The sequence below is a fragment of the Vigna umbellata genome, chromosome 8, assembly GCF_029865625.1.
Source record: "Vigna umbellata cultivar VRB3 chromosome 8, Vumbellata_1.0, whole genome shotgun sequence".
Lineage (NCBI taxonomy): Eukaryota > Viridiplantae > Streptophyta > Magnoliopsida > Fabales > Fabaceae > Vigna > Vigna umbellata.
Genome location: NC_142172.1, coordinates 17604157 through 17629616, shown reverse-complemented (window position 1 = coordinate 17629616; position 25460 = coordinate 17604157). Strand labels below are relative to the sequence as shown.

Sequence of the window (25460 nt, the reverse complement as noted above, 5' to 3'; positions counted from 1 at the left end):
TTCAAAACAATAGTGTATATATAGTCCCTAATGAGAAGTCTGTAAATGATTTTTGGGAAGGCCATGATGGGGTCCAAGGAGGGACAGATATCACATGGTATTGTCTTAGAGACCTCATTCAGGGATTAATGAGGATGCATGCCATACCCCACATTCGACCTTCTAAGAAAGTGACAATCCACATTGAGTTAGATGCATCATCAAAGCTGAAACCTAATTCTTGTTCACTCATTGATAGACATGTAGTAGACATACTGCAGACATCTCACATGTATATTTAAATAAGACTATTATGCTGTTGATATATGCAGCTTTCATGTACCAACTAATACAAGGGAGAAATAAGCAACCTGTAAATGTTGAGGATTGAGATAACTCTGAAACAATGACGACCAACATTGAATGTGTGATGAGACGATATGAGCCACAGAGGTGTAATATACTAAACACGATACATCTTTCTATTCTGGAGACACATGTAATAATTTGAAGACAGCACCATATAACTTGTCTATGATTTGGTCCCATTATTCCAGTCTCATATCTCTCCTGAATCAATAATTCATCTATCAAGTGGTTTCTCCGATAGCCTTTTATCTCTATATATAATTCATGGCTGCACACCTTTAGAACCAACGCAGATCATTCACATCCTAAAGCATTCAAAATTCAAAAACTTAGTTTCAAGAATTTCTCAAAACCCTTTTGTTCTCGAATTTCTCACACGGTTAATACAACAATGGGCTTTCGTTTACCCGGTATCAGAAGGACTTCATCTGGGAGAAATCAATCATCTTCAAAAGTGTTGGATGCGCCAAAGGGATACCTTGCAGTCTATGTCGGAGAGAATATGAAACGGTTTGTGATTCCTGTATCACACCTGAACCAACCGCTATTCCAAGACTTGTTGAGTCAAGCTGAGGAAGAGTTTGGATATGATCATCCCATGGGTGGCCTCACAATTCCTTGCAGCGAACATGTCTTCCAACATATTACTTCTTGTTTGAATGGACAATAAATCTCAATTTTTGAGGCTGACATAGATTAGTAGTAGCATTTTTGTACAATAGGAATATTCTCATCTTGTAAAGTTGTCTCTTTCCTGTGAATTTGGGAAATGAAAGACCATCCAGTTGACAATTATTTTTTTCTACAAAGAGAATGAATTCAACTGCTAAGGCATCTCGGTTTAGTTTTTTGTGTATTAGTTACAATGTTTCATTCAGTGCATTAAATACTAGACTTTGTTTTAAAACTATAGAAAGTAGCAACAAAACACTTGATTCTAAACAAGGGTAGAACAGAGTGTCTTTCTAGGATCAAAGAGAAAGATAAATTTATTTTGGACAAAATTAAAGTAGACTATATTTAACAAGTACAGATTCAATTTTAAAAATTTTAGATACCATACCCGAAATCAGAATTGAAGCACTTTCTCTGCTACCCAATTGTGCAAAATATCTCTTGGATTCCTTTCCTGGACATACATGACAGAATCGGTACCTAAACTGAAAGATTAGGATATGAAGAGTTTGGAGCTGTGAACCCACCTACAAACTATATAAGTCGGGCAAAGCCTGACCAAGAGATCAAATGCGATCACATACACCAAATCAAACTCCTCGAGACCCAAGATTTATGTTCTTACCGGACCTAATAGACATTCTAAAAAACATGGTTCAACAGGACCCTTTAAACCTCTTAATTTTGGGATAGTCTAAGCCTAGGTCTATGAGACAATATCCACCTATCATTATTTGGTATTATGACTATTATCTAGGATGATGTATCATTATTTATTATTAACTACTTGAGTTTAGTATTATTTTAATGATAGTGTTTATCCTATAAATAAAACTATTATTTTATAAGAAATACTCACTTATTAATCATCCTACTCACTACTATATTCATAAAAAATTTAAATTCTTTTACTAATTTAAGTGTTAGAGAGTCTTTTTTACAGGTGGATCTCTCCCTCTGAATATCAAGGAATTTCATTCTATATTCAAGGCATTGCTAAAATCTTACCACTTGTTCGTAGATCTACACTTAAAATATTCCTGGTAAGATATAGTAGTATTTATGTAATTCTTGTTAACTAACTGTTACTTTTCAATATCTAAAGTATTCTGAATGTAATAGAGAAAGTAAGAAAAAAAAATAATCAAAAGAGAAAACAATTTAGCCCCAATATATATTCCTCCTTTTAAATTTTCTACACAATTTGCAGTAGCTATATTTCTTCGTAAAACTTAATTCCTTAAGTGTTTCAAAATCAGCATTGCCTCTGGAATACTTGAACTAATCTTCATTTGATTAGATTCATTTGCTTGTAAAAGAAATTGTTATTTTTGTTGGGCAGGTGTGGATTCTGTGAAAGTAGATGCATAAGAAGGGAAAGTGAAGAGAGCGGAGGAGAAGTGTTAACATCATGAGGAGGATTTTCACTTCATAAATGGAGTGTGACATATATGTTGAGATATTTCAAGACTTAGATTAATTTGACATATTTCTTGTGATAGTTCTAAATCTAATACGTTGATTTGATATATATCTTGTTATATTTTTAAACTTAATAGACTGATTTGATATTATTTTTTTAAATCATATGATATTTGTGATTGTGAGGTTTCTTCATATAAAAAAGAAAGTTGGATTTTTTTTAGAAAACTTATGTTAGAGAGATTTTTGTGTGGTTAAAGATATTGATATATGAATACTTATTATATAATATATTAGATTATTAATTTTTTAAATTATTATACAATATACTTATATTATTAATTTTTTGAATATGGTAAAATTATTAATACAATTATCACTATATTTTAAAATAATTTTACATAAAACTAATAATTAAAACATTGGTTCTAAAATTAAAAAAAAAATCATAAATACTTTCTAGAATTTTTTTAAAATAATTTAAATTCTTTTTAGTGGTTTTAAACCTTAAATAACGGTATAAAATATAATATATTTTGTTACCGTTTTTAATTATCAAAATATGATAAATATAAAAAAATTAAGTAAGTTTTGTAGTTTTTTAACCGTTGGTATTTTATTTTTGTTTTTTAACAATAATACTAGAGGTTATTTTTTTTTGTTACCAACTATTTTTGACATGAGTAATTTTGACTATTATTTTAATTGACAAAAAATTTATTTGTGACAGTGTTCACCGCTAAAATTTGTAATTTTAACTTTTATAAATGTCAAAATTTTTCTGTGGTACTCTTAGTTTCTTTTTAAGAGATTCATTGAAAGATTTAAAAATCAATTATATGTAATTCGAAAACCTGCACTTCAAAGTCTTCATAGACCATCATTACCTTATGTTCAAACCCTAATAAGACATATATTATACAACAACTGGTTTTAATATCCGAAGAGCACAACCAAGCATAGTCAAAAGCAGTTGACACACCAAAAGGAAATTTTGTAATCTATGTTGCAGAGAAAAGGAAGAGGTTTTTGACTCTATCGTAGTTGAACCAACCTTCTTTGCAAGAGTAGTTGAGTCAACCTAAGAAAGAGTTTGGACATGATAATTTTTTTTTCTTTTAAATTTTTTAAGTGAAAAAAGTTTACCGCATTGAACATTGAAACTTTCCTATTTATGATCAGACCTTTCTTCTTCATATAATTGTAAAATGTCAGGTCATGTAGAAAATTCTAAAGCGAACTTATCTTTGCAGTCAGCTCCTGCTACCGAGCCCACAATTGTTGAGGGCTTAATCAGCCAATAATAGTAAAACTTCTCACAAAACTAACTCTTTTCTTAGGTTTCCTTTTTACCTTAACTAGTTTTGAATCTATAAAACTTTTGGTTTCATCTTTGTACAGTATCTTTAAACATGAGAAAGCAAAAAATAAATACAGATAACTACCAATCCATTTTTTTTATGGTTGTGAAAAGTCTGTAATAAAGGGAATTGTGTTGTGTGTTGTTACCATATGTTTGTATGTCTGTGAACCTTTAGATGAACAGATCATGTGTGCTAAAAAACATAAATGAGCGTAAAAGAGATATAAGAAAAACAGTAAAACTGTCTATCCTTAACATAAAAGGATAATGTTGTACATACTAGAATTGGTTTAGATTTGGAAAAACCACCAAAAAATGTTCATGGAAATGTGTAGTCCTCACGTTCTCATTCAAGTCAAAATTTCCAGCTTTAATTGGACATGAAAAATTCTGAAAATGTTCACAAAAAAATGAAAGTTCCTTCTGTACAAATTTGCCTCGACTAATCTATCCTAGTTTCTATCATAGCTTGATTTACAGCAGCTCATTCAAGCGAGAAGTGAGGTTTAGAAACTCATCCTCGTTGCATGGAATTGTGAGGCCACCCGTTGGATGATCATATCCAAATTCTTCTTGAGCTTGGCATAGTAAATGTTGAAATGAAGGTTGGTTCAAGTATGATATTGGAATCACAAAGCGTCTCATGTTAACTCCAACATAGACTGCAAGATAGCCTTTTGGGACTTCAACTCCCTTGCGAGTTGCTTTGGATGCTGAAAATGATCTCTGTCTAACAATACCTGGGATGCGGAAACCCATTGTTTTTATTTCTCTCACAAACAAACAATATGTTGTGTGATGTCAAACTCTTTGTGAGGATGAAACTTTGGAATTCTGATGCTTCAGACTGCAAATGACTTGCTTTGCTTGAAGATTCAAAACAATAGTGTATATATAGTCCCTAATGAGAACTCTGTGAATGATTTTTGGTAAGGCCATGATGGGGTCCAAGGAGGAACAGATATCACATGGTATTGTCTTAGATACCTCATTCATGGATTAATGAGAATGCATGCCATATCCCACATTCTACCTTCTAAGAAAGTGGCAATCCACGTTAAGTTAGATACAACATCAAAGCTGAAACCTTATTCTTGTTCACTCATTGATAGACATGTAGTAGACATACTGCAGACATCTCACATGTTTATTTAAATGAGACTATTATGCTGTTGATATATGCAGCTTTCATGTACCAACTGATACAAGGGTGAAATAAGCAACCTGTAAATGTTGAGGATTGAGATAACTCTGAAGCAGTGGCGACCAACATTGAATGTGTGATGAGACACTATGAGCCACAACTTCTATGGACGCCAAAGTCTAACAACAATGCGTGAAATTTGCACACTGCCCTTAATAATTGTAACATACTAAACACGATACATGTTTCTATTTCGAAGACAACACTATATAACTTGTCTATGATTTGGCCCCATTATTCCAGTCTCATATCTCTCCTGAATCAATAATTCATCTATCAAGTGGTTTCTCCAATAGCCTTTTATCTCTATATATAATTCATGGCTGCACACCTTTAGAACCAACACAGATCATTCACATCCTAAAGCATTCAAAATTCAAAAACTTAGTTTCAAGAATTTCTCAAAACCCTTTTGTTCTCGAATTTCTCACACGGTTAATACAACAATGGGCTTTCGTTTACCCGGTATCAGAAGGACTTCATCTGGGAGAAATCAATCATCTTCAAAAGTGTTGGATGCGCCAAAGGGATACCTTGCAGTCTATGTGGGAGAGAATATGAAACGGTTTGTGATTCCTGTATCACACCTGAACCAACCGCTATTCCAAGACTTGTTGAGTCAAGCTGAGGAAGAGTTTGGATATGATCATCCCATGGGTGGCCTCACAATTCCTTGCAGCGAACATGTCTTCCAACATATTACTTCTTGTTTGAATGGACAATAAATCTCAATTTTTGAGGCTGACATAGATTAGTAGTAGCATTTTTGTACAATAGGAATATTCTCATCTTGTAAAGTTGTCTCTTTCCTGTGAATTTGGGAAATGAAAGACCATCCAGTTGACAATTATTTTTTTCTACAATGAGAATGAATTCAACTGCTAAGGCATCTCGGTTTAGTTTTTTATTTATTAGTTACAATGTTTCATTCAGTGCATTAAATACTAGACTTTGTTTTAAAACTATAGAAATTAGCAACAAAACACTTGATTCTAAACAAGGGTAGAACAGAGTGTCTTTCTAGGATCAAAGAGAAAGATAAATTTATTTGGGACAAAATTAAAGTAGATTATATTAACAAGTACACATTCAAAATTAAAAATTTTAGATACCACGCCAGAAATCAGAATTGAAGCACATTCTCTGCTACCAAATTGTGGAAGATATCTGTTGGATTCCTCTACTGGACATACATGAAAGAATCCGTACCTAAACTGGAAGATATGGATATAAAAAGTCTGGAGCCGTGAATCCACCTGCAAACTATACAAATTGGCCAAAGCCCAACCAAGAGATCATATGCGATCACATACACCAAATCAAACTACCGTAACTTTGGACTTATGTTCTTTCTCGGCTTAATAGACATACTAAAGAACACGGTCCAACAAGGTCCTTTAAGCCTCTTCATTCTGAAAAAGCCAAGCCTACGTCTATTGGACAATATTCACATATCATAACTTGATATTATGATTACTATTTATAATGAGATATCATTATGTTGTTATCAACATTATTATATAAGAGCTAAGTATTATTTTAATGAGAACATAGGTTCACGACTCGTGTTTACCCTATAAATACAACTAATATTCTCCAAAGAATACTCAACTTAATAATTACTCATACTCAATACTATATTCATAAAAGATCCAAACTCTTTTAGTGACTTAAGCATTAGAGAGTCTTTTGCAGGTGGATCTTTCCCTCTGAGCAACAAGGAATTCCATTGTGATATTCAAGCCACGATTAGGATCTTGCCACCTGTTCGTAAATCCACGCTCAAGATCCTGATAAGATCATGTAGTACTTATGTAATTCTTATTAACTAACCGTTACTTCTCAATATTTAAAATGTTTTGAATGTAGTAGAGAAAGAAAAAAATAATAATCAAAAGAGAAAACATTTTAGCCCCAAAAGATGTTGCTCCTTTTAAATTTTCTACACAATTTGCAGTAGCTGTATTTCAGTAAAACTTAGTTCCTTAAGTGTTTCAAAATCAGCATTGCCTCTGGAATATCATAAACAGATTCCAAGGCCATTGAGTTGCTTTGGCAGCAGAAAATGATGTCTGTCTCATAATACATGGTATTGTTTTAGAGACCTCTTTTATGAATGACTAGGAGTGCAGACATTAAACACATCATTGGAGGTGAAAGCTAGTTCTTGCTCATTTATTGTGATCTAGCTACATCATTGACAGGCAAGAGCAGACATGCCTAAGACATCGTCACATGTTTCTTTAAATACGACTATAATGTTGATATACATCTACCACATTCCAACTAATATCAGGGTTACATAAGCATCTAGTAAATGTTGAGCCTTGAGAAGAGCTACTTGATTGCTCCAAAACAGTAGAGGTAAGAAGAGAACTCGCATTGAGTGCATGATCATAAGGTACTCTGGACCACCTTTTTTGTGTACGTGCCAGACTCTAAGCAACAGAACATGAAATTAGAAAAAATGAAGTTTCCCTCCCCCACCACCTTCAATAAGTGACATGTTCCCATTATACTTTGCTTTCCATAAATACATGTAACAGTGATTATCAAGATAAGTTCTTGTAGACAACACCACATACCATGTCTTTCATCTGGCCCCATTACTCCAATCTCTTATCCTTCATTAACCAATAATTTATGCATCAACGAGTTTCGTATCCTTTTATCTATATATATCCATGGCTTCAAGAATATAGGCCAACCCAAAGCATTCAAAATTACACAGCTTATATTCAAGAGTTCTCTAAAACTATTCTATTCTCAAGTCTGTAACAAAATCAATACAACAATGGGTTTTCGTTTACCAGGTAGCAAAAAAACATTATTTGCAGTCAGTCAAGCGTCTTCAAGAGCAGTGAATGCACCAAAAGGCTACCTTGCGGTGTATGTTGGAGAGAAAATGAAGCGGTTCATGATCCCTGTGTCATACTTGAACCAACCTTCCTTCCAAGACTTGTTGAGTCAAGCTGAAGAGGAGTTTGGATATGAGCACTTCATGGGTGGCCTCACAATTCCTTGCAGCGAAGATGTCTTCAACCGTATCACTTCTTGCTTGAATGGATGATAAATCTCACATTTCAGGAGATTGACTTAGAATAGAAGTGACATTTTTGTATACTAGGAATCTTCTCAACTTGTAAAGAACTCCCTTTATGAGGAAATAGGGAAAAGAAAATACTTAGATTGAAAAAATCATTGTTGTTTTTTATATGCAATGAGAAAATTTTCATTTGATCAAGCATTTTCTCTGTGCTTCATGTTTATTAGTTATGATGTTTTCTTCTCCTTGTGTGGACACCGTTGATAGCAGCAAGAAAAAATAGCTAGACTTTACTTTTTTCAATTTATAATCAAGAACAGAACACGTCATTCCTAACAAGGGTAGATACATGGTGTGCACTTATGGTGTATGTTCCACCTTCGTATGCATAAGTAGTATTTCTTTAGACAGAAATTGGTGACAAATTGTCGAGTTCTCACTGTATATGATATTCTGATTCCTTAAGACCATCTAAAAATCATTCCTTATTAGTTATAATAATTTTTATAAAAATTTGAAATATTTTAGATTGACCAGAATCATTTACATTCAATAAATTGGTTTAAAATATAATAATTTGATTTGATTTAGATTCAATGTGTTCCTAGTTAAAATTCGGTCAAGAGAATGACACTCTCTAAACGAATAAAATGATATACTGTGTCAGGGGCTCTAAGAATGAATAAATTATTACATTCATTTAACATCTCTCTCAACTTCAGATATCCCAATTATTTCCTCCTAATGCCTAGTGGCACTGTTCATTGTGTTAATCTAACTTTTAAAAATAGCTTACAAAGCTTTGATCAGCCTTCCTGCTTTATACCAGGCTTACTTACTCTTCGTGAACTTTACTTACTGAGGGTGTCTGAAACACTAATCCACGGTAACATGATCATAACTATTTTTTCCTTCTTTCAATTTTTTGAATTGAGAAAGATTATGCATTTGTAACATCCCAAAAATATAGCACAAAACTATATACAAGTGTCATCATTTAATAATATAATAGAACAATAGCACAAAACTATATACAAGTATCATCATTTAATAATATAATAGAACAATTGCTGCATTAATAAAGTTAAACTTACAGTTATTACAAAATAACCCTAAGATTTAAAACTTTACAAAAGCTTCCTATACTACTGCAAAACTAAACACATATAACTGAACGGTTATATTTACAGAACAAAAATGTTCACCGAACGGTTTACCCAAAACTGTCCACACTATTAGGACCGAACAGTCATAACCTATTCAGCAAGAGTCTCGCCGCCCAACTCCTATACTACTGCAAAACTAAACACATCATAAGATTTAAAACTTTACAAAAGCTTCCTATACTACTGCAAAACTAAATACATATAACCGAACAATTATATTTACAGAACGAAAATGTTGACTGAACGGTTCACCCAAAACTGTCCACACTATTAGGACCAAACAGTCATAACCTATTGAGCAGGAGTCTCGCCGCCTAGCTCCTGTTCAGTGTAAAATCTTCCCCTTCTGCTCACATTCAAAAAGGATGATCATCGCAAGAGAAAAACCGAACGGTAACATGGACAAAACAGGAAATAAGGGTAAGCTACTACAATTTAATTGGGCATGCATACATACAATTCATTAAAGTACAAACAATACAAAGCCGAACACTATAGCATACTAAAACCAATGCAAATAGACATATACAAATTTAACCTCATAATACAAGCATAAATCGAACACCTGACTTGACCATCCGGATTGTATGAATACGTAACTTAAGGCTGTTCATGCACTCAGATGGTGTAGTAACTGGAAAACCATCAACTTTCACCCGAGGTTAGTCCGTTATAACTCACCCAAGAACCTATAGGCTAGGTAGGACCTCCTGCCATTCTCACACAATGCATTACTCATCTCTATTTGAGAATTAGTAATCATCAAAATATCAGGATGAACTCCATGAATTTCACTATCCATATTCATACTTTACCACATCAATACACATTTCACTGAAACATTTCTCCTTGGAATTCTCTTTTACATTACATGAAACATATACCTTATTTGAATAATAATAAAATTTCCCATACACCTTAGATCCATACAATTATCTCAAATAATCAGAGTCACACTTTGAAAATGTTATTTAAATATAAAATAATCATTCATAGAAGGAGACCGAACGGTAACAACACAACCCCTGATTACGACCGAACGAAAACTCACTAACTATTACAAAACCCAACACTAGAGCTTAGACCGAAATCAAGACCGAACGGTATTCCACTATCCTCAAAACGAGACAACGATATTTCATACTAAGCGAGGATGAGAATTAGCTGACTACTATAATTAAATAAAACCCAGAAACATGTTGGGTCTATCGAGGAGGAGGTTCCCTGTGGGTTACACAAACACCAATAACATCTGAGCCAGCTATATAAGGGATCGACACCACTCTTTACCAAAAACCTTAAGGCAATGGGTTAATGGGTCTTTCATCTTTATATATTGCTCTACTTTCTCATTTCTATCCAATGTGGGACTTGGACTCACACTTGGATATCCAACAAAACATACATTTCATACAATAATATACGAATCATTAAATCAATTCATTCCATACATACACAGAATCATCACTGACACACTTAATTAAATAGCTTCCCTTACCTCTTAATAGACAGAACCGCTCACAGTACAGAATTTGCCCACCACCAAAAACTCAAAAAGCCAAGATTCACTGTATTGAGGAAAACAGACCAACCAAAGGACCATAAATGTGATCAGATTTGAAGAAAAAGAAGAAGAAAAACACATGCAAACAAAAACTTAGTTTGCATGTACCAAAAACTAGATTTTCTTAGAAGTATAAAGATCTACTAGCTCAAACCACCACTTGACGATTGAAAATAGAACCTTTGCCACCAACCAACTTCAAACACAATCTGATGAATGATCGGATGAAGGAAAACGTGAGAATCAGTGGAGGAAAGGATGATAGTTTAGAGAGAAGTTAGAGAGAAGGAGGAGAAAATGAGAGTTCAGAAAGTTAGGGAAGAAAATGCATGCAGAAAGTGGCACCAGATTTAAATTTTTTACTTAAATACTACCGTCAAAACCGATCGGTCCACTCTGCTGCTCACACCTGTCTTCCACTTTCTGAATTTCTAAATTCTCACCCTTCCACCTGGCTTCCACTTTCTCTACAAAATTTAAGGGTTTTGACAGCATTCAACATTGAAAATTTCCTAGTGTGTATCACATGTTATTCTTCATACGATTGTAAAATGTCAGGAGATATAGAAGATCCTAAAACAAATTACTCACTGCATGCAGTCAACACTTGCTACTGATAGAGTTTAATCAACCTTTGGTAAAAGTTCACAAAAAACAACCTCTTGTCATTTTAGTATTTTATTTCTGCTGGACATGATATAAAATGTTTTTGTGAAGCTTTAGTCCCTAGAGATATGTCCAAAATATCCTTGTTCCAATTTCATGGGCTCTTCTCTTCTTATTGATATCAAATTTTCAATTTCTCTTTACCTTAACTAGTTCTAAATATACTTAAATTTCGGTTTTATTTATGTATAGTGTATTCAAACATGAGAAAGACATAAATAAACACCGACGACTGTAGTGTGTCCATCTTTTTTGTGAAACTTACATAGCCTATAATCAAGTAGATTGTGGAGTTTGTTGCTTGTGATTATATTTATATCTGTATAGATGTACCTAACCATGTGTCCCAAAAACCACTACAGAGTATAAAAGAGATTCAAGAAAGGAGAAAAATTGTCTGGTCTCAACATGATAATGGTTTATATATTAGAATCCGTTGAGATCTCGCAAAAGCATTAAAATGTATTTATGGAAATGTCTAGTATTAATATCTTCATTCTTATCAGAATTTTCAGCTTTTCTAGGATTATACAGGAATGGAAAAAATGGAAAATCTTCATATAAAAGAATGTTCCTTCTGTACAAATTTGCCTCAAGTAATCTATCCTAGTTTCTATCATAGCTTGATTTACAGCAGCTCATTCAAGCGAGACGTGAGGTTTAGAAAATCATCCTCGTTGCATGGAATTGTGAGGCCACCCGTTGGATGATCATATCCAAATTCTTCTTGAGCTTGGCATAGTAAATGTTGAAATGAAGGTTGGTTCAAGTATGATATTGGAATCACAAAGCGTCTCATGTTAACTCCAACATAGACTGCAAGATAGCCTTTTGGGACTTCAACTCCCTTGCGAGTTGCTTTGGATGCTGAAAATGATCCCTGTCTAACAATACCCGGGATGCGGAAACCCATTGTTTTTATTTCTCTCACAAACAAACAATATGTTCTGTGATGTCAAACTTTTTGTGAGGATGAAACTTTGGAATTCTGATGCTTCAGAATGCAAGTGACTTGGGTTGCTTGACGATCAAAACAATAGTGTATATATAGTCCCTAATGAGAACTCTGTGAATGATTTTTTGTAAGGCCATGATGGGGTCCAAGGAGGGACGGATACCACATGGTATTGTCTTAGAGACCTCACTCATGGATTACTGAGAATGCATGCCATACCCCACATTCTACCTTCTAAGAAAGTGGCAATCCACATAAAGTTAGATACATCAACAAGCTGAAACCTAATTCTTGTTCACTCATTGATAGACATGTAGTAGACATACTGCAGACATCTCACATGTTTATTTAAATAAGACTATAATGTTGTTGCTATATGCACCTTTCATGATCCAACTAATACAAGGGTGAATTTAGCAACCCTGTAAATGTTGAGGATTGAGATAACTCTGAAACAGTGGCGGTCAACATTAAATGTATGATTAGACACTATGAGCCAAAACTTCTGTGGACACCAAAGTCTAACAACAAAGCGTGAAATTTGCACACTGCCCTTAATAATTGTAACATACTAAACACGATACATCTTTCTATTTCGAAGACAACACCATATAACTTGTCTACGATTTGGCCCCATTATTCCAATCTGATGTCCCTCCTGAATCAATAATTCATCCTATCAATTGGTTTCTCCGATAGCCTTTTATCTCTATATATAATTCATGGCTGCACACGCTTAGGACCAACAAAGATCATTCATATCTTAAAGCATTCAGAATTTCTTGAAATCCTTTTGTCCGCATATTTCTCACACAGTTAATACAACAATGGGCTTTCGTTTACCCGGTATCAGAAGGACTTCATCTGGCAGAAATCAATCATCTTCAAAAGTGTTGGATGCGCCAAAAGGATACCTTGCAGTCTATGTGGGAGAGAATATGAAACGGTTTGTGATTCCTGTATCACACTTGAACCAACCTCTATTCCAAGACTTGTTGAGTCAAGCTGAGGAAGAGTTTGGATATGATCATCCCATGGGTGGCCTCACAATTCCTTGCAGCGAACATGTCTTCCAACATATTACTTCTTGTTTGAATGGACAATAAATCTCACTTTTTGAGGCTGACATAGATTAGTAGTAACATTTTTGTACAATAGGAATATTCTCAATTGACAAATGTAATGAAAGAGTTTCCAATTGACAATTTTTTTTCTACAATGAGAATGAATTCAACTGCTAAAGTATCTCGGTTTTGTTTTTTTGTTTATTAGTTACAGTGTTTCATTAAGTGCAGTAAAATACTAGACTTTGTTTTAAAGGTGTAGAAGGTGGCAACAAAACACTTGATTCTAAACAAGGGTAGACCAGAGTGTCTTTCTAGGATCAAAGAAAAAGATAAATTTATTTGGGACAAAATTAAAGTTGATTATATTAACAAGTACACATTGAAAATTAAATTTTTTTGATACAACGCCCGAAATCAGAATTGAAGCACTTTCTCTGCTACCTAATTGTGCAAAATATCTGTTGGGTTCCTTTCCTGGGCATACATGTCATGTATATGTGCTTTATGGTTTAATTTTGAATTTGGTGATGCTTATTCACGGAAAGAGCACAAAGTGCAGAGTGTGTGGTGAGGGAGGCATACTAACCATCCATTAACGATCCACCATCAGAAGAAATGTATGATTTAGAAATGACGAGGTCAAGCTCTGCCAACACCTGAACCATCTCCAACATTATCCCAGGCCTGTTTGCGCTGTCAATGTGTTTCAGAACATCCTACACCAAAAATCGTCATTCCTTCAATTATCTCTCACCAACACCTATTTAGTATAACATGACAAATTTACAGCTTCTTTTGGTTTGAGAGGATGACAACTTAAATATATGTTAAGCTTTTCCTATAATGCATTCTAACATATTGAAAGTAAGCTCAGCCTGAGAAATCTCCATGTTGGATATGTATCTACAGTAACGTATTAACGTTTACTGCGTTGTGCTCACTGATTCACATCACTATTACTACTAGGGCCAGTTTATTTAGATTCTGTGGCCAAAAACGGCGAGGCTAAGCACATTCAAATTGAACTATAATGAACAAGGTCTAACTCATACGGCTGATATGATGTGATTCAACATAGATAATTAAATCTAACCTTCACCACTGTAATTATCAGGGATCTGAAGGCTATCAAAACCAGTGCTCCACACCTTTTACGATACCTGGCCACAACATTCATTATTAATAAGAGAAGGAGGCCACAATGCAAAGATTTTATAAAAGTTATTCAACAAGAGCAGCATTCATATAAAGATCCTATCACTGAGTTTTTGTCTTGTGTTTATGTCAACTATGATTTTGATGGGGCACAAAAGAAGACGAGGGAATGTGAAGAAGTAAGCTTGGGTTTTTTTTTCGCTAGATAACATATATCAACTATAGGGGTGATGTAACCCATGTGGCTTGTTCAGTTTCCCTTTTTTTCATATATGTCCATCATACCTATATTCATGTAGCTTGATTATATTATGCTTACTCAATTTAAAAATGCAGGTATTCTCAATGATCCCTTCCTTGATAAAAGGCTTGAATAAAGAAACTTTTCAACTGTACCACTGAGATGAGTTCTTTGAAAATGCTAGGCCTGATGTAAATAAGATTCCCTATCCAATCCAGGCCGAGTTAGTTTGGAACCAAGTGTTTCTGCAGAAGAACTGGAGGACAGGATGGATCAATTCACCTACATTATGCAGGATGGCAAGACCTTACCTAATGGACCTCATTTCTGATTAGGTAAAAACTTTAGTGGGTTTAAAATTTGATGTTGTATTTTCTGACTTATTTAGGATTTTTTGTTATTGGCTCATTTGAGATTCTTTTGTGATCTTGTGTTGAGATTAACACTTTTGATTATTAATTAAAAAAACACCTTTTATGTGTATTAAACTATAACTATTAATTAAAAATATCTTTGATGTGTATGGAACTGTAGTTATAAAATAAAATATAACTTTGACGTTTATAAAACAATAATATAATTTGTCTATAATGATTATATTTATACATAGGATTGGTTTGTGATGGTTAAAGTGTATCTGAATACAATGTTAACACTGGATCTTATTTTGTACTTCTGTGTTCAGTGGTTTTCTCAAGGGTTGTAGTTGTTTGTCTCATAGTTGGTACCATAATATTGTTGTTGGCGATGGTAACTGTTGCTTTCTACAGATCAAGCCAATCCATGGAATTGATTAAAGGATCCAGCGGAACTAGCAAGGTATGTTCAACATAGAAGTTCTTATGTAAATTGTTTAATATTGCTATGTGAGCGAAATTCTCATTTGTTTTTCTCTTTTTCTTCTTTCTCTTTAGGGCCACCCAAACTTGGAATTCTTCATATGGGCCTTGCCATCCACACCTTTGATGATATTATGAGAGTTACTGAGAATCTCAATGAGAAGTATATTGTATGATATGGTGCTTCAGTTACCGTGTACAAGTGTGTTTTGAAGAATTCCCTTCCAATTGCAGTTAAACGAATATAAAACTAGCATCAACACAACCCAAGGGAGTTTGAGACAGAACTTGAAACTATTGGCAGCATCAGACAACATTTAAGTACTCTATGTCTATTGAACATAATATAAAATGTTTGGCACGCTTTCCTTTCTAGAAATATGCATCAATTATAAGGGGTCTTCTCAGCTTATTTCCTCTTTATCTTAACTAGTTTTGAATCTATTAAACTTTTGATTTCATCTTTGTATAGTATGTTTAAACATGAGAAAGCCAAAAATAAATACAAACAACTACCAATACATTTTTTTTATGGTTGTAAACTCACAGTCTGTAATAAAGGGAATTGTGTTGTGTGTTGATACCATATGTTTATATGTCAGTGTACCTTTAGATGAACAGATCATATGTGCTACACAACATAACTGAGCGTAAAAGAGATATAAGAAAAGCACTAAAACTGTCTATCCTTAACATAAAAGGATAATGTTGTATAATAAAAAGTGTTTATGGAAATGTCTAGTTCTAACATCTTCATTCGTATAAAATTTCCGGCTTTTCTAGGATTGTACAGGAATGAAAAACATGGAAAATATTCATTAAAAAGAACCTTCCTTCTGTACAAATTTGCCTCGAGTAATCTATCCTAGTTTCTATCATAGCTTGATTTACAGCAGCTCATTCAAGCGAGAAGTGAGGTTTAGAAACTCATCCTCATTGCATGGAATTGTGAGGCCACCCGTTGGATGATCATATCCAAATTCTTCTTGAGCTTGGCATAGTAAATGTTGAAATGAAGGTTGGTTCAAGAATGATATTGGAATCACAAAGCGTCTCATGTTAACTCCAACATAGACTGCAAGATAGCCTTTTGGGACTTCAACTCCCTTGCGAGTTGCTTTGGATGCTGAAAATGATCCCTGTCTAACAATACCTGGGATGCGGAAACCCATTGTTTTTATTTCTCTCACAAACAAACAATATGTTCTGTGATGTCAAACTCTTTGAGGATGAAATTTTGGAATTCTGATGCTTCAGAATGCGAATGACTTGGGTTGCTTGACGATTCAAAACAATAGTGTATATATAGTCCCTAATTAGAAGTCTGTAAATGATTTTTGGGAAGGCCATGATGGGGTCCAAGGAGGGACGGATACCACATGGTATTGTCTTAGAGACCTCACTCATGGATTACTGAGAATGCATGCCATACCCCACATTCTACCTTCTAAGAAAGTGGCAATCCACATTAAGTTAGATACATCAACAAGCTGAAACCTAATTCTTGTTCACGGATCGGGCTCTAGCTACATCATTAATAGACATGTAGTAGACATACTGCAGACATCTTACATGTTTATTTAAATAAGACTATAATGTAGTTGTTATATGCACCTTTCATGATCCAACTAATACAAGGGTGAATTTAGCCCCTGTAAATGTTGAGGATTGAGACAACTCTGAAACAGTGGCGGTCAACATTAAATGTATGATGAGACACTATGAGCCAAAACTTCTGTGGACACCAAAGTCTAACAACAAAGCGTGAAATTTGCACACTGCCCTTAATAATTGTAACATACTAAACACGATACATCTTTCTATTTCTAAGACAACACCATATAACTTGTCTAGGATTTGGCCCCATTATTCCAATCTCATGTCCCTTCTGAATCAATAATTCATCCTATCAATTGGTTTCTCCGATAGCCTTTTATCTATATATACAATTCATGGCTGCACACGTTTAGGACCAACACAGATCATTCACATCTTAAAGCATTCAGAATTTCTTGAAATCCTTTTGTCCGCATATTTGTCACACAGTTAATACAACAATGGGCTTTCGTTTACCCGGTATCAGAAGGACTTCATCTGGCAGAAATCAAGCATCTTCAAAAGTGTTGGATGCGCCAAAGGGATACCTTGCAGTCTATGTGGGAGAGAATATGAAACGGTTTGTGATTCCTGTATCACACTTGAACCAACCGCTATTCCAAGACTTGTTGAGTCAAGCTGAGGAAGAGTTTGGATATGATCATCCCATGGGTGGCCTCACAATTCCTTGCAGCGAAGATCTCTTCCAACATATAAGTTCTCGTTTGAGTGCACAATAAATCTCAGTTTTTTAGGTTGACATAGATTAGTAGTAACATTTTTGTAAAATAGGAATATTCTCAAATTTCAAAGTTGTCTCTTTCTTGAGAATTTGGGAAATGAAAGACCATCCAATTGACAAACTTTTTTCTACAATGAGAATGAATTCAATTGCTAAAGCATCTTATTTTGAGTTTTATTTATTAGTTACAGTGTTTCATTTTAAAACTATAGAATGTGGCAGCAAAACACTTGATTCTAAACAAGGGTAGAACAGAGTGTCTTTCTATGATCAAAGAGAAAGATAAATTTATTTGGGACAAAATTAATGTAAATTGTATTAATAAGTACACATCCAATATTAAAAATTTTAGAAACCACGCCCGAAATCACAATTAAAGCACTTTCTCTTCCACCTAATTGTGCAAAATTTCTGTTGGATTCCTCTACTGGACATACATGACAGAATCGGTACCTAAACTGGAAGATATGGATATGGAGAGTTTGGAGCCGTGAAAGACTAGCTTAAATCTGTAGCAAAATTTCTCTGTATACACCGACTCTTCTTATCTATAGTAGTCAAGGAACCGATGATTTCCTATTGCTTTGTCTATTAGAAGAAAAAAAGTTGAAACTAGGACCGAAACAGAAGTTTAAAATCTTCTGTTCAAACCAAATTATCAAAACAGTAATGCTTTGTTTGGATTAAAGGAGGAATGGAAAAGGGAAAAAAAGGGAAAGGATAGAGAGTAGAAAGTCTAGGTCTTTGAATTTAAGAGTTACTGATATTTATATATTAAAGTTTCATCACAAATATAGAATGTGGGATGCTTAAAGCAAGATCTTAATAAACCACAAATTATTGAAAGTTCTAGCAACTATCTTAGGTTAAATGTGTTGTGGCTTCCTTGTTCAACCTGCGAACTGTTAGGATAAATTTAAATGTGATAGATTTAATTGGATTGTTTATTTGTTAAAGAGGTTTGTGAGGTAAGTAGTTTAATGTAGTGGTTACTAGACAATAATAAAGGATAATTGTGTCTTAATGGTACAGTTTATAGCTTTAAAGATGAAAAGTCAAGATATAAGTCTATAAACGGTAAGTGTCTAGTTGACACACAATGAAGTGACACCAGAAGCATATTCAGAAAATCTAACCGAGTATCATTTTCCTAACAAGTTGTTGATCCTTTGCACTCTAAAATAGACAAAACTCCTCAAAAATAAACAATCTATTTAATTTTATTGCATTTAAGTTTACTGTAACACTCTTCTTATGGGATTGAAATCAGAGTTTCCTCTTTACCTCAACTAGTTCTACATTTACATAAATTTAGGTTTTATTTATGTATTGAGTATTCAAACATGAGGGATAGAAATATATACAGACGAATATCTGTCCATCTTTTTGTGAAACTTACATGGCCTATAATTAAGTGGATTGTGGAGTTTGTTGTTTGTGTTTATATTTATATGTCTGTGTAGATGAACATAACCATGTGTCCCAAAAACCACAATCGAGTATAGAAGAGATACAAGAAAGGAGAAAAATATTCTGGTCTGAACATGATAATGTTGTATATATTAGAATTCGTTGAGATCCGGCAAAAGCAATAAAAAGTGTTTATGTAAATGTCTAGTCCTAACATCTTCATTCGTATCAGAATTTCCAGCTTTTCTAGGATAATATAGGGATGGAAAACATGGAAAATATTCATAAAAAAGAATGTTCCTTCTGTACAAATTTGCCTCGAGTAATCTATCCTAGTTTCTATCATAGCTTGATTTACAGCAGCTCATTCAAGCGAGAAGTGAGGTTTAGAAACTCATCCTCGTTGCATGGAATTGTGAGGCCACCCGTTGGATGATCATATCCAAATTCTTCTGCAGCTTGGCATAGTAAATGTTGAAATGAAGGTTGGTTCAAGTATGATATTGGAATCACAAAGCGTCTCATGTTAACTCCAACATAGACTGCAAGATAGCCTTTTGGGACTTCAACTCCCTTGCGAGTTGCTTTGGATGCTGAAAACGATCCCTGTCTAACAATACCTGGGATGCGGAAACCCATTGTTTTTATTTCTCTCACAAACAAACAATATGTTCTGTGATGTCAAACTCTTTGTGAGGATGAAATTTTGGAATTCTGATGCTTTAGACTGCAAATGACTTATTGCTTAGGGACGGAAAACAATATGGTATATATAATCCCTGATGAGAACTCTGAATGATTTTTCACAAGGCCATGATGGGGTCCAGGGAGGGATAGGTGATCACATGGTATTGTCTTAGAGACATTATTCATGGATAAGTGGGAGTGCATGCCATATCCCACATTCTTACCTCATAAGAAAACGGCCAAAAGGTTTTTCAGTCAGAAAAGGTGAAACCTAATTCTTGTTCACTTATTGAATCCTAGGTACATTAACAATAGACATATAGTAGACATACTGTAGACATCTCACATGTTTGCCTATCATGTACCAACTAATATCGTGGTGGCATAAGCAACCTGTAAATCTTGAGGCTTGAGATAGCTCTGGAACAGAGGCTATAAGAGAAGCAACATTGAATGTGTGATCATGACAGATCCACAACTTTTTGTGGACACCAAAACTCGAACAACAAAGCATGAAATTTGCATAAGTGAAGATTCTGGCCCACACTGCTCTTAATAAGTGTAACATATTAACATGATCCAACTTTCTCTTGTAGAGATGCATGTTAAGCTTACTCTTAAAATAAGTCCTTGAAGACAACTCCATATAACTTGTCTCTGATTTGGTCCCATTATTCCAATCCCATATCCCTCCTGAACCAATAATTCATCTATCAAGTTGTTTCTCATATATCCTTTTATCTCTATATATATAATTCATGGTTGCACACGTTTAGGACCAACACAGATCATTCACATCCTAAAGCATTCAAAATTCAAAAGCTCATTTTCAAGAATTTCTTGAAACCCTTTTGTTCACATATTTGTCACACAGTCAATACAACAATGGGCTTTCGTTTACCCAGTATCAGAAGGACTTCTTCTGGGAGAAATCAATCATCTTCAAAAGTGTTGGATGCGCCAAAGGGATACCTTGCAGTCTATGTGGGAGAGAATATGAAACGGTTTGTGATACCTGTATCACACTTGAACCAACCTCTATTCCAAGACTTGTTGAATCAAGCTGAGAAAGAGTTTGGATATGATCATCCCATGGGTGGCCTCACAATTCCTTGCAGCGAAGATCTCTTCCAACATATAACTTCTCGTTTGAGTGCACAATAAATCTCATTTTTTTAGGTTGACATAGATTAGTAGTAACATTGTAAAATAGGAACATTCTCAACTTGTAAAGTAGTCTCTTTCTTGAGAATTTAGGAAACGGAAAACCATCGAATTGACAAAATCAGAGTCTGTCATTTCTTTCAGCAATGAGAATGTACTCAACTGCTCAAGCATCTCTTCTGTGTTTTTTCTTTGGTAGTTACAGTGTTACAGTACAATACTATATTTTAGAAAAATTGAAAGTCGGAAGAGAGCACTTTATTCTAAACAAGGGTAGAGCAAAGTGTTTTTCTAGGACCAAAGAGAAAGACAATTTATTTGGGACAAATTTAAAGTGGGTTATATTAATAAGATCACATTAGAAGTTAAAATTTTAGGTACCACGCCCGAAATCACAATTGAGGCACCTTCCCTGCCACTGCTTACTGATCCAAAACATCAATGGACTTAAAATCAGGGTTTATATTTTCCTATAATAACCGTAGCCTACATTTATAGCAAAATCTCTCTTATACATGCCACTGACGTATGATATGGCTCATTATCTTTAACTCCATATATATATATATATATATATATATATATATATATATATATATATATATATATATATATATATATATATATATATATATATATATATATATATATATAAGGAACCATTGATTTTCTATATATAGCTTTTGTCTATCAGAAAAAAAGTGAAAGTATGACCTTACACTGCAACAAGCAGATGTTTAAGGCATATACATAGTAATATGCAATTTATCACCAATTTCTGTCTCTAGAAATCCTACTTATGTGTGTGATGAGGTTGGAGCATAGACCATAAATAGAGAGCTTGCATCTACTCTTGTTATGAATGATGCGATTTGTTCTTGTTTTTTAAATTAGTAAAAGTAAAGTCTAGCTCTTTTTATGTCAACGGTGTTCATACGAGAAGGAAACATTGTAACTAATAAACATGAAGCACAGAGAAAATTCTCGACCAATTGAGTTCTTTCTCATTTTCTTCATAAAGGTTGTGTTAGAATTTGAGAGTTTGTTGTGATTTTGAAGCATTCTCTTCTGATAATATACTATACCTTCTCGTACCTAAATTTGTTCCGTATTTACTCTGATAATATATTCCATTATTAACACTTTATGATGTTGTTACTGCTGCCTGATTGTAATTTCACTACTTCTTCTTGTTAGGAAAATGACACCCAGTTAGATTTTCTGAATATGTTTCTGGTGTCATTTAATTGTGTGTCAACTAGACACTTACAGTTTATAGATTTATATCTTGGATTTTCATCTCCAAAGCCATAAATTCTACTATTAAGATTCAATTATCCTTTATTATTGTCTGATAACCGCTACATTAAACTACTTACCTCACAAACCTCTCAAATTAAATCTATCACATTTAAGTTTATCCTAACAGTTCGTAGGTTAAACAAGGAAGTCACAACACATTTAACCTAAGATAGTTGCTAGAACTTTCAATAATTTGTGGTTTATTAAGATCTTGCTTTAAGCATCCCACATTCTATATTTGTGATGAAACTTTAATATATAAATATCAGTAACTCTTAAATTCAAAGACCTAGACTTTCTACTCTCTATCCTTCCCTTTTTTTCCCTTCTCCACTCCTCCTTTAATCCAAACAAAGCATTACTGTTTTGATCATTTTGTTTGAATGGAAGATTTTAAGCTTCTGTTTCGGTCCTAGTTTCAACTGTTTTGCTTATTTGGTTTGAACTGAAGATTTTAACCCTTCTGTTTATTGCAGTGTAGGGTCCTAGTTTCAACTTTTTTTCTTCTAATAGACAAAAGCAATAGGAAATCATCGGTTCCTTGACTACAATAGATAAGAAGAGTCGTATGTATAAGAGAGAAATTTTGCTACAGATTTAAGCTAGTATTTCACGGCTCCTACCTCTTCATATCCATATCTTCAAGTTTAGATACCGATTCTGTCATGTATGTCCAGTAGAGGAATCCAACAGATATTTTGCACAATTATTAGGTGGCAGAGAAAGTGTTTCAATTGTGATTTCGGGGGTGGTATCTAAATTTCTTAATTAAGAATGTGTACTTATTAATATAATCTACTTTAATTTTGTCCCAAATAAATTTATCTTTCTCTTTGATCCTAGAAAGACACTCTGCTCTACCCTTGTTTAGAATCAAGTGTTTTGTTAATACATTCTATAGTTTTAAAACGAAGTCTAGTATTTTACTGCACTGAATAAAACACTGTAACTACTAAACAAAAAACTCAAAAAGAGATGCTTTAGCAGTTGAATTCATTCTCATTGTAGAAAAAAAATTGCCAATTGGATGGTCTTTCATTTCCCAAATTCTCAAGAAAGAGACAACTTTGCAATTTGAGAATATTCCTATTTTACAAAAATGTTACTACTAATCTATGTCAACCTAAAAAAATGAGATTTATTGTTCACTCAAACGAGAAGTTATATGTTGGAAGAGATCTTCGCTGCAAGGAATTGTGAGGCCACCCATGGGATGATCATATCCAAACTCTTCCTCAGCTTGACTCAACAAGTCTTGGAATAGAGGTTGGTTCAAGTGTGATACAGGAATCACAAATCGTTTCATATTCTCTCCGACATAGACTGCAAGGTATCCCTTTGGCGCATCCAACACTTTTGAAGATGCTTGATTTCTCCCAGATGAAGTCCTTCTGATACCGGGTAAACGAAAGCCCATTGTTGTATTAACTGTGTGAGAAATATGCGGACAAAAGGATTTCAAGAAATTCTTGAAAATAAGCTTTTGAATTTTGAATGCTTTAGGATGTGAATGATCTGTGTTGGTCCTAAACGTGTGCAGCCATGAATTTTATATATAGATAAAAGGCTATCGGAGAAACCAATAGATAGGATGAATTATTGATTCAGGAGGGATATGAGATTGGAATAATGGGGCCAAGTCATAGACAAGTTATATGGCGTTGTCTTCGAATTATTACATGTGTCTCCAGAAGTGAAAGATGTATCGTGTTTAGTATGTTACACTTATTAAGGGCAGTGTGCAAATTTTAGGCTTTGTTGTTAGACTTTGGCATCCACAGAATTTGTGGCTCATAGTGTCTCATCACACATTCAATGTTGGTCACCACTGCTTCATAGTTATCTCAATCCTCAACATTTACAGGTTGCTTATTTCACCCTTATATTAGTTGGTACATGAAAGGTGCATATATCAACAACATTATAGTCTTATTTAAATAAACATGTGAGATGTCTGCAGTATGTCTACTGCATGTCTAATAATGATGTAGCCAGAGCCCAGTCAGTGAACAAGAATAAGGTTTCAGCTTTGATGATGTATCTAACCTAACGTGGATTGCCACTTTCTTAGAAGGTAGAATGTGGGGTATGGCATGCATTCTTATTAATACATGAATGAGGTCTCTAAGACAATACCATGTGATCTCTGTTCCTCCTTGGACCCCATCATGGCCTTCCCAAAAATCATTCAGAGTTCTCATTAGGGACTATATATACACTATTGTTTTGAATCGTCAAGCAACCCAAGTCACTTGCATTCTGAAGCATCAGAATTCCAAAGTTTCATCCTCACAAAGAGTTTGACATCACACAACATATTGTTTGTTTGTGAGAGAAATAAAAACAATGGGTTTCCGCATCCCAGGTATTGTTAGACAGGGATCATTTTCAGCATCCAAAGCAACTCGCAAGGGAGTCGAAGTCCCAAAAGGCTATCTTGCAGTCTATGTTGGAGTTAACATGAGACGCTTTGTGATTCCAATATCATTCTTGAACCAACCTTCATTTCAACATTTACTATGCCAAGCTGAAGAAGAATTTGGATATGATCATCCAACGGGTGGCCTCACAATTCCATGCAATGAGGATGAGTTTCTAACCATCACTTCTCGCCTGAATGAGCTGCTGTAAATCAAGCTATGATAGAAACTAGGATAGATTACATGAGGCAAATTTGTACAGAAGGAACATTCTTTTTTATGAATATTTTCCATCCCTGTATAATCCTAGAAAAGCTGGAAATTCTGATAAGAATGAAGATGTTAGGACTAGACATTTTTCATCAACACTTTTTATTGCTTTTGCCAGATCTCAACGAATTCTAATATATACAACATTATCATGTTCA

General features: G+C 34.2%; 7 protein-coding genes and 5 pseudogenes across 7 annotated transcripts; 7 read left to right on the top strand and 5 right to left on the bottom strand.

The window, feature by feature from the left end:
• Positions 1–739: 739 nt before the first annotated feature.
• LOC148194172 (indole-3-acetic acid-induced protein ARG7 pseudogene) lies at positions 740–1192 on the top strand (annotated as a pseudogene).
• A 2840-nt stretch (positions 1193–4032) lies between these two features.
• LOC148194171 (auxin-induced protein X10A-like) lies at positions 4033–4829 on the bottom strand. The gene has a single exon (XM_088096630.1). The coding sequence runs from the start codon at positions 4565–4567 to the stop codon at positions 4283–4285; it is 285 nt and encodes a 94-aa protein (XP_087952756.1). The 5' UTR covers positions 4568–4829; the 3' UTR covers positions 4033–4282.
• Positions 4830–5330: 501 nt separating this feature from the next.
• Positions 5331–5917, top strand: LOC148194170 (indole-3-acetic acid-induced protein ARG7 pseudogene; annotated as a pseudogene).
• A 1783-nt stretch (positions 5918–7700) lies between these two features.
• Positions 7701–8256, top strand: LOC148194169 (auxin-induced protein 15A-like). The gene has a single exon (XM_088096985.1). The coding sequence runs from the start codon at positions 7807–7809 to the stop codon at positions 8080–8082; it is 276 nt and encodes a 91-aa protein (XP_087953111.1). The 5' UTR covers positions 7701–7806; the 3' UTR covers positions 8083–8256.
• A 3735-nt stretch (positions 8257–11991) lies between these two features.
• On the bottom strand, positions 11992–12467 carry LOC148194168 (auxin-induced protein X10A-like). Its single transcript, XM_088097537.1, has one exon. It carries the CDS (start codon positions 12365–12367, stop codon positions 12083–12085), a length of 285 nt encoding a protein of 94 aa, XP_087953663.1. The 5' UTR covers positions 12368–12467; the 3' UTR covers positions 11992–12082.
• A 602-nt stretch (positions 12468–13069) lies between these two features.
• Positions 13070–13628, top strand: LOC148194167 (indole-3-acetic acid-induced protein ARG7 pseudogene; annotated as a pseudogene).
• Positions 13629–16400: 2772 nt separating this feature from the next.
• LOC148194166 (auxin-induced protein X10A-like) lies at positions 16401–17005 on the bottom strand. Its single transcript, XM_088097548.1, has one exon. It carries the CDS (start codon positions 16881–16883, stop codon positions 16599–16601), a length of 285 nt encoding a protein of 94 aa, XP_087953674.1. The 5' UTR covers positions 16884–17005; the 3' UTR covers positions 16401–16598.
• Positions 17006–17565: 560 nt separating this feature from the next.
• Positions 17566–18374, top strand: LOC124836223 (indole-3-acetic acid-induced protein ARG7). Its single transcript, XM_047311347.2, has one exon. It carries the CDS (start codon positions 17769–17771, stop codon positions 18045–18047), a length of 279 nt encoding a protein of 92 aa, XP_047167303.1. The 5' UTR covers positions 17566–17768; the 3' UTR covers positions 18048–18374.
• Positions 18375–19588: 1214 nt separating this feature from the next.
• Positions 19589–20322, bottom strand: LOC148194165 (auxin-induced protein X10A-like). Its single transcript, XM_088097604.1, has one exon. It carries the CDS (start codon positions 20096–20098, stop codon positions 19814–19816), a length of 285 nt encoding a protein of 94 aa, XP_087953730.1. The 5' UTR covers positions 20099–20322; the 3' UTR covers positions 19589–19813.
• Positions 20323–20958: 636 nt separating this feature from the next.
• LOC148194164 (indole-3-acetic acid-induced protein ARG7 pseudogene) lies at positions 20959–21538 on the top strand (annotated as a pseudogene).
• Positions 21539–23487: 1949 nt separating this feature from the next.
• Positions 23488–24226, bottom strand: LOC124836222 (indole-3-acetic acid-induced protein ARG7 pseudogene; annotated as a pseudogene).
• Positions 24227–24815: 589 nt separating this feature from the next.
• LOC148194163 (auxin-induced protein X10A-like) lies at positions 24816–25460 on the top strand. Its single transcript, XM_088097481.1, has one exon. It carries the CDS (start codon positions 24959–24961, stop codon positions 25241–25243), a length of 285 nt encoding a protein of 94 aa, XP_087953607.1. The 5' UTR covers positions 24816–24958; the 3' UTR covers positions 25244–25460.

What these genes read in the sequence shown, in the direction of transcription:
- LOC148194165 (XM_088097604.1), bottom strand. Translation starts at nt 20,098, where the DNA reads ATGGGTTTCCGCATCCCAGGTATTGTTAGACAGGGATCGTTTTCAGCA.
- LOC124836223 (XM_047311347.2), top strand. Translation starts at nt 17,769, where the DNA reads ATGGGCTTTCGTTTACCCGGTATCAGAAGGACTTCATCTGGCAGAAAT.
- LOC148194171 (XM_088096630.1), bottom strand. Translation starts at nt 4,567, where the DNA reads ATGGGTTTCCGCATCCCAGGTATTGTTAGACAGAGATCATTTTCAGCA.
- LOC148194169 (XM_088096985.1), top strand. Translation starts at nt 7,807, where the DNA reads ATGGGTTTTCGTTTACCAGGTAGCAAAAAAACATTATTTGCAGTCAGT.
- LOC148194163 (XM_088097481.1), top strand. Translation starts at nt 24,959, where the DNA reads ATGGGTTTCCGCATCCCAGGTATTGTTAGACAGGGATCATTTTCAGCA.
- LOC148194166 (XM_088097548.1), bottom strand. Translation starts at nt 16,883, where the DNA reads ATGGGTTTCCGCATCCCAGGTATTGTTAGACAGGGATCATTTTCAGCA.
- LOC148194168 (XM_088097537.1), bottom strand. Translation starts at nt 12,367, where the DNA reads ATGGGTTTCCGCATCCCGGGTATTGTTAGACAGGGATCATTTTCAGCA.